This window comes from Gallinula chloropus (genome assembly GCF_964237585.1).
Source record: "Gallinula chloropus genome assembly, chromosome: 8".
Classification (NCBI taxonomy): domain Eukaryota; kingdom Metazoa; phylum Chordata; class Aves; order Gruiformes; family Rallidae; genus Gallinula; species Gallinula chloropus.
The window spans coordinates 26992217-27000390 of NC_140093.1; the positions used below are offsets into that span (position 1 = coordinate 26992217).

Here is an 8174-nt window from a genome sequence, read left to right on the forward strand (position 1 = left end):
CTCAGCTGCCCTGTGTGTTAGTGGCTTCCTGCCCCTGTATGGCTACAGCCACCCCTTCAAGCACATGCTATAGCAGCCAGAACACCTTCCCTGGGGCTGTATGAAACAACTCCCAGCGTCAGCGTGCAGGGCCACGTGGTATCCAGAGCTTCAGTGGTGACCTTTCCTAGAACTGCTCGACCAAACACGCTGTGCAGGACCCTTCCTGGGCTCTTGAAGTTCACAGACCGGTGAAGAGATGATGGTACCCAGCAGATGAAGAGAAGCGATGTCTTCAGCTCGCTGTGCCGCAGCAGAGGCCGTGGAACACTTGCCAGGATGACCTTTGTGCTCAGCCCCCCACCAGCAGCGAGGGCTGAGCACCACCAGCACTCAGGGCAGCTGCTGGCTACGCGCTCTGGTGTGGCAGTGACAGAGCAGTACCTGGGTAAGGACAGGGTGTTCAGGGACCACTGGCATGAAAAGCCTGGTGCTGCCAGTGCCTGACCCAGGAACACTGTGCTCATACATCTCACGTACCCGGCGTGCTGCAGCTTCCGCGGCGCTGCCCGGGCTGCTGTGGCTGCTGCCTTCCTGCCCTGGCTGTTGTGGAGGCTGCTGTCAGCTTTGTGCCATTTGTGTTTTGTGCCTCCACGGGCTGTTCTGGGCGTTTGCTGTGCACGTTCTCTTGCCAGGAATGTTAAAAGCGTCTGCCTCTCAGCAGGAGGGGAAGGGCAGGGCCCGCTTCGTGTGTGTTCTGTATGGCCGAGCACTTTATACCATGACCTTTCAGTTGAGTGTGTGCTGTGTGACCGCCCATGATGCAGATGAGCATGTTGGAGCTACCCGAGGATTTACGGAGTTGTGTGGGTAATGGGGGAAAATAAAGCCGCTTTTATAGAACTGTATCTTGTCTTGTAAGTGGACGTCAAACTCCAATCACAGGTGAAGCTTTTAAAAACCTCCCCAGCAGTGAGGTGAGGGGGGGTGCGGGTTCCTGGCAGAGCCGAGGGGCATGCACACCCCCACACACAGACAGACCCACCCCCACACACGCACCCCGGGCTGGGGTGGGTCGGGCCGAGCCGGGCCCAGCCTGCACCGCGGCGGATAATGGCCGGGCAGCCGCGGGCGGGAGCGGGAGGCGCCGGTCTGGCTGCGGCCGTAGGAGCTGCGCGCCCACAGGTAGAAAGGCGGCTTTGCCCACGGCCCTGACCGGAGCCCGGCGGCCGTGGGTCGGAGCCCGATCCGGGCCGAGGAGCTCCAGCGACGCAGCTTCCCCGTTCCCGTCACTGCCGGGCCGGAGGGAGGGACAGGGTAGACCTGGCAGCGGCCGACACCCCCCACCAAAGACAGTCGCGACGCTCGTTTCCGCCGCCGCTGGCCCTGGCGGTATCGTCCCCGACCGGGAACGCTTCCGCCCGGAACTAGCGGCGAGGGGATGGTGGTTCCCGGGGAGCACGGGGCGGATGCTCCCCCCACCTGCCCCCGCTGCCATGGCCGCCCGGCTGCTCTGGTGGGCGTCGCGGCCGCTGCTAGCCGGGGCCGGGCGCGTCGCGCTCAGCACCGCGCCCAGCACCGCGCCCAGAACGGCGCCGGAGCTAACCAAGAAGCGGTGGCTCCGCGCCTACCTGGAGCAGCAGCGGCTGGAGGCGCCCCCGCAGCGGCGGTGAGAGCCGGGAGGGGAGGGGAAGGGGCGGCGGGGAGGCCGGGGCAGGGGGTCAGGGCAGGGAGCACATCAGGCTGGAGGGGGGGCGGTGGAATCAAACCGCTTTCGCCCCTCCTCGTCACGCCCCGGAGGTGAGCGGCGGTAGCTCCGCCGGTCAGCGCGGCCGGGGTTGTGAGCGGCCCGGCTGCTGAGGGGCGCAGGGCTCCGGCTGGCAGCGGCGCTGGGCAGGCTGTTTGCGGGACTGGGTGTGTGTTCTCCTCCGCGCCTGTAGGTCAGAGAAGCCCAACTGGGATTACCACGCAGAGATACAAGCCTTTGGCCACCGGCTGCAGGAAAGTTTTGCTTTGGAGCTTCTCAAGACCGCGTTCGTGAATTCCTGTTACATCGAGAGCGAAGAGGCGAGGCGCCGGCACCTCGGGGTGAACAGAGAAGCCGTGGCGCTCCGCCTGGAAGACAACAGTAAACTCGCTGAGCAGGGGGTGGCGTTCACCCGCGCCTTCCTGGCCCGGTGCTTTGAAGGGGGCTACCCGGATTTGCCTGCAAAGGGCGTGGGAGCACTCGTTGATTTTCTTACCAGTCGAGAGCTTGTTTCCTACGTGGCTCAAAACCTGGCTATACAGGACCTGACGCTGTGCAGAGACTTTCCCACCCCGCCAGATGTGCTACAGAGAACGTTCTTTGCTGTGATCGGAGCCTTGCTGGGCAGCAGCGGGCCTGAGAGAACAGAGATCTTTGTGAGGGTGAGTCCTTACTCCTGGCACATCTGTGCACTGATGACAGTGAGACCTAAGGGTCTCGGAAGTCACAGGGGAAAGAAGGTGAAAATTAAATGCTGTCCCACTCCTTGAGATCGGGAGAGGTTGGCAGAAGTTTTGCAGCACCTGGTACAGTTCAGTTTAACAGGGAGATTGGGGAGCGGGGTGGGTCTGGTGGGATTTTTGGCTTTGTTGTTTGGGTTAGGGGTTTTTTCCTTAGGAAGCACAGACTGGTCAGGCAGATGAACCCATATACTTCTGGTTTATAATGGTGATGTTTTAGCAGCGACCGACACTTGCTAAGGGGAAGCGTTGTGTTCCGTGTATCAGGTAATGAGATTATCCCACTTAAGGTCACACACAGCTTCAGGTTTTAAAACTGTGTTATTGAAAGCAAGGGCCGTGTGCATGGGGCTTCATGTAGGCACGGGGTCTCCTAGAGAGGCTTTGTGTGAAAACGTTCAATTAAAATGCAGCACAGCAGAGTACATTGGGCAGCTACTGTCCTTTCAGTTCTTTTTCCTTATTTCTAGTGTTTCAGTAGGGAAATACTTGTTAAAATCTGTTGGTGCAAGACTGCTGAGATGTCTCTCTAAGAGCAAGTAACAGTCACCAGGCAAGAGAGCGATCGGAGCGGGTGGAAATCCCGCGAGTTCCCTCCAGCCTGTTGGCAGAACCCTTCTGGTGTACAGCTGCTTCTTTGGGCTTTTTACGGGCAGTCTGGAGTTGCTTTCCTCATGCTCTGAGCTGTGCTTAAGCATCGTTCTGCCCCCCCAGCTCAGAGCTGATGCTGTTCCTTCCCTGGGCAGTTGGCCCTGCCCACAGCCACATGGGACCCGGAGCCGCTGAGCGAGGCAACAGGGGTTGGCTGTGCTTGGCTGCCACAGAGCACGGAGCCGTGTCATCGTGTGTTTCAGCAGTTATTCATCAGCTGTGTTAAAGCCCATTCATACTGTCTTTTTATCAGAGCTGGAGCTTTAATTCCTTTTCCCGTTAATTGTAACTTCTAAATGGTTTTTATTTAGGATTTTTTTATTCCTCAACTGATTGGAAAGGACCTGTTTGAGATCTGGGAAGTTGTAAATCCGATGGGCTTACTAGTGGAAGAACTGACCAAGAGGAATATCTCTTCTCCAGAACCAAGAATCACCAGGCAGCTGGGAGTCAGCACAGTTCTACCACTGTACTTTGTTGGGTTGTACTGGTGAGTGCAGCACTCAGCTAAAGTGAAATGGGTTTAAGCTGGGGCAGTGGGGAGGAGGGAAGAAGATCTTTTGCTTTGCTACTCATGCCCTTTGATTGAGTTACTGCAGCAGAGGAACCTAACAGTGACTTCCATGTAAAATCAGCCAGGTAAGCACTGGCAGTAGCTTGCTGTAGTGATGCACAACAAGCAATCCCTGACGAAAGGGCTTCAGAGTCTCAGCTGGGGGCACGGGAGCATCTGGACATATGTTCTGGGTGGCTTGACAAGGGAACTTTGCAAACAGCGTAACTGAGTGGCTGCAGAGAGACCACAGCTGTACCCAAGGGCTTAGGGAAGGGGAAGGAGACATCAAGGGAGGTGGGATTGAAGAGGCATTTATCTTATCTTTCAGGGAAGGTTTTTAGTTTTCAAATCACAGGCACTGTAAGCTAGGCCAGGGGAGTGAATGTATCCGGTGAGACCTGGGACTTGCCAGTCGTCCCTGCTGCGCTTGTCTCAGGTGTGGTCAGTGCCTGTCCAGACAGGACCTTCTTCCATCAAACCCCACATCGTGCTTTGCTAACTGAGAAGATTGCCATAGCTTGTTCTGATTTATCATGCTTTGGTTTATAACCCATCTTAAAGTTCCCTTCTTAGATAAATCTTATTTTTCTTCTGTAATCCCTGGTGTTCCGTCACAAACTGTTCTTGTTCTGTGCCTGTAGTTGTTGATTGAACAGAGCTGAGTACACACTTCATAACATACTTCACAACTCCTCTGTGAATCCTTTTGAAGAGTTTTTAAAACACTTTCTTACCAGGAGAGGAGAAAAGACAGAAGCATTTTATGTCTTTAAGCTAAACAGAAGAATGAATTTGCATATTTTTAATAGGGCTAACAAATTGAATGCTGTAAAAAATCAGTGATACATTAGGAATCTAATTGAAGAGAGTAGTGCTCTTCCCAGAAGTGGGTGCATTTCTGATTTGAGTTTTTGTTGATGAATGTACAGGCACTTAGCTTTGCAGAGAAGCCCAGTGGAAATATTTACATCTCTGTGTAAATAGAAATTAATGTCAGTATTCACAGACACTGGGGGGAAGAAACCTCTAGCAGCCTTTGTTCATGATCCACGGTAGTGCTCAGGATTTTATGAAGAAAGTGTCTCTAATTCTGTTACTCTTTTCCCCAAGCGACAAGAAGATCATAGCTGAAGGTCCTGGCGAAACGCTGCTTGCCGCAGAGGAAGAAGCCGCCCGCGTGGCACTGCGGAAGCTCTATGGGTTTACAGAGAACAGGAGACCTTGGGATTACTCAAAACCCAAACAAGGTTTGGCAGCTGAAAAGGCCATCAGCAGTAACTAGATCATAAAAGCCATTTCTGGTTTCTCCTGAGAGTTAACGGCTTCCACGCTGAATATAGCTGCACTCGGGAAAGCAGAATTCGGGTTGGGTTTCTGATCTGAACTGCTTGAAGTTCTCACATCAAATACAGTTGAAATAAATAAAGTCTTTTCCTTTTGCACATTGCTTAGTGTTTGCTCATTTTCCTGGCTGTGGTGGAAATGTGCTTTTTCTGAACTTCCCATATGTCACAAGAGATTCTTCATAAAATGGTGTTTAATAGTGTGTGGCAGAATCTCCCCATATAGAGAAAGGGATCATGAATGCTTCCTTGGGGATTGTGCTGAAGGTATTGTTGATAAACTGGATTGAACATCCTCCTTTGGATTGTGTCGAGATTTGTTTGTCCTTGGCCTTGTGATGTCGATGATGCTGGCAGCTTGGGTGATCTGATTTTAAAACCAGTGCAAATGGCCCTTTGGGGACTCGCTGCTTGTACACGAATATTGCTGGTTTCGGTCCTTAGAGCTTGCTCTGACAGAGGGTGTGTTTCTCACTGTAAAATGTCTTGAAAAGAAAATAAGGATCACAAAGGCCTGACTGCAAAGAAAGCAGAGACCTTTGCTGAATGCTAGGCTGACAGATAACCTACAGCCACCTTTTTGCTTCTTCCCACTCCGCCCTTTGTACTTGCTCTGTTGAGCCAGGCACTTCATTTTTCTCCTGTCTTTTGGAGGCTGAATTTAAGTGACCACGGGACTGAACTCTTGGATTCAGTGAGTCAGTGTTTGTTTTGTTCACACCTTCTGTAGCTGGTCTCCTGTAACTCCAAGTCAATGGAAAGTCACGCTGGAATATCCTGGGTACCTGTATGATCTTCCTATTAAGTGTCATAGAAACTGGGTGTACATACCAGAAGGCAAGTCTGTGAGGTTTTTTGAATAATTCCCTTTAAAATGAAGTGAGTCTATTACAAGCTGGGACGGAGCCCTCAGAGGAAGAAAGGAAGAAGCTGAGTGCAGGACAGTGGTTAAAGAAGCATCTCCTGCTTTTTCCCCATGGTGAACACTGGCAGTAAAATAAAAACCAACAAGAGGTAAATGTGCCTTCGCTGATGAGGGGGGAAAAAAAACCCACTGGGGGCCATTCAGACCAGGCTGATGTTGCTGTCCCTAAGAACATGCATCCCCTGCCTTTGGCCCCCAGGATCTGTGTATTCAAGCAAACAACTGGATGTCTGCTGGTGGTGTGTCTTTGGTGTTTGGGTGTAAAGTGCTGGTGTGGCTGGATAGCAGCGACCTCTTCCCCCTGCATCTGGCGCGGGAGATAACGTGTGTGAAAGCTGGAAGGTGGAAAAGAGCAGAAAGATCAGTCTGGCATGAAACAGGCACAAAATTCCTTGTGTTAAGTGAAAAGTTTCATCTTGATAATCTGTTATCGCTCGTAAAAGCAAAGCCAGGGGGGTTACTGCATTCCAGGGGAATAACAGTGGAATCTGGGAAGGGGATGGAAATTGCACAGGCTATGTTTAGTTTCCACCTGAGGTATTTATCTTACCTTCACCTAGTTTAAAAGGACAAGAGTAAAATTGCTTTGGGTTTTTTTTTCCCCATCCAAAGTTTGATCTACCTAGTGGTTTTTATGCACAGATCTATGTGTTTTGAGAGAGTTAGAGGAAAAAAAAGCCATTTTCTGGCAGTTTACCTTAAAAGAATATTTAAAGTCTGATTACTGTGGTTTTGCAGTTTGGAGTATGGGCATAGGTCCTAGGGGAAGGGGGCTGCTCTATAGGGTGCTGGGGAAACAACTGGGTAATGCAAGGTAAATGAGTTTACTGTGTAGTGTGTGTATGGAATGTCTTGAGCTCAAACAGAGAGACAGTTTGGGGACATGGAAAGGACAGACTGGGTTTTTAGAGCTGTGAGTGGGAAAGGAGTTTCTGTAAGAAAACATGTCCTACTTTCAAGCTTCCAAAAGTCAGAAAAGCGTTTTATATGGCATTTGTGCTTTAATTTCTGGCACTTAAACATGTATTTAAGGTTTGTAATGGGGTCATTTACACCCTTAGATGAATAACTTTTTTCCTTTCTTCATTTTTTTTGATTTTCCTCTGAATCAGGAGCCATAAACTATATCCAAGTGACATTAAAAGTGCTCTAGACCCACAGAAATCAGTATCTGTCAAGTCTAGTGAAAACGGCAGCATTTCTCCTGCTGTGAACTTTGTGAAATTCTATGACAGTTTTGTGGTCTGTAAAATACTTTGTAAGCTGCTTGCATAGCTTCTGACTCAGGTGCCACATACAAGAGCATTTATGTCTCCCAGTGGTGGTTCCTTTCCCAAATCCCACTTCATTTATCTTCCAGAGAAGACAATAGATCAAGCAGGGTGCCAATAATTGACTGACAGGAAGGAATTAGGACGGTATTCTTGCAACCCACTGAACAACTCGTTTTATTGATGATTGTTATGATGCATGTTTTGTTCCTACTCAGCAGTAGGAAAAGGTGTGTTCTCTAATGTTTATGGAGTTCTGTTACAGGATAACATCATCTCAAGAGTCAGCTTGGATTATGCTTTTCTGTATGCCTTTAACCTTGCCTGATGCAGGCATTTCTGCTGCTGTACTTGCATTTATCCTTCTTTTAACTCACTCAAACCTTACCTCCATAATCAAGATTTTATTTTTTTAAGTGAAAAGTGTAATTGGTAAAGCAGAACACAAGTAACAATATTCCTGGACTATCTTAAAATATGGTGTCACACGTGTACTAACAGCTGTGTTCTGACACATGTGCAGTACTGTATGTTGACCCTTTTTTCTAGCTTGCTTTTCCTTCTTGATCTTTGTATTCATTTGCACCAGTATGCCAAGATGCTTAGACACTGGGGTAAGTTGATATGTGAAATCAATGGACCACTACTCATTAATCTATTAAAAGCAATGGCTGTTTTTCTATTGATTTTTGTCCAGATTTGGTTTTACTCCAAATGTTAAATAAACTTAGATTGCTGTTTCTGTCATCTAGATCATCTTTTTTTTCTGGAAAATAATTTCAAGGGGATTTTGGTTTGACTCCAGAAATAATTCTTGTGCTAATTGTTGCCATGACTCAAAGGCAGGAGCTTAAAATGCAATCACTTTACAATTATCTTCACGTTAATTAGGAGTTTGAAATTGCCACCGAAAAGGTAAATCTTCCCTTGGAATTTCTTCTACCAAACAGTTTTGGTTTTGT

At 49.5% G+C, this 8174-nt stretch overlaps 1 protein-coding gene across 1 annotated transcript; it reads left to right on the top strand.

Moving 5' to 3' along the window:
* Window positions 1-1473: 1473 nt before the first annotated feature.
* MRPL44 (mitochondrial ribosomal protein L44) lies at window positions 1474-5108 on the top strand. Its single transcript, XM_084267286.1, has 4 exons — window positions 1474-1648; window positions 1920-2388; window positions 3429-3607; window positions 4784-5108. Exons 1-4 carry the CDS (start codon window positions 1476-1478, stop codon window positions 4953-4955), a joined length of 993 nt encoding a protein of 330 aa, XP_084123412.1. The 5' UTR covers window positions 1474-1475; the 3' UTR covers window positions 4956-5108.
* Window positions 5109-8174: the final 3066 nt, after the last annotated feature.

Bases quoted from the DNA above. Each gene is read 5' to 3' on its own strand.
- MRPL44 (XM_084267286.1), top strand. From the start codon at position 1,476: ATGGCCGCCCGGCTGCTCTGGTGGGCGTCGCGGCCGCTGCTAGCCGGG. The intron at 1,649-1,919 runs GTGAGAGCCGGG...CCGCGCCTGTAG, and splicing joins GAGGCGCCCCCGCAGCGGCG to GTCAGAGAAGCCCAACTGGG. The intron at 3,608-4,783 runs GTGAGTGCAGCA...CTTTTCCCCAAG, and splicing joins TACTTTGTTGGGTTGTACTG to CGACAAGAAGATCATAGCTG.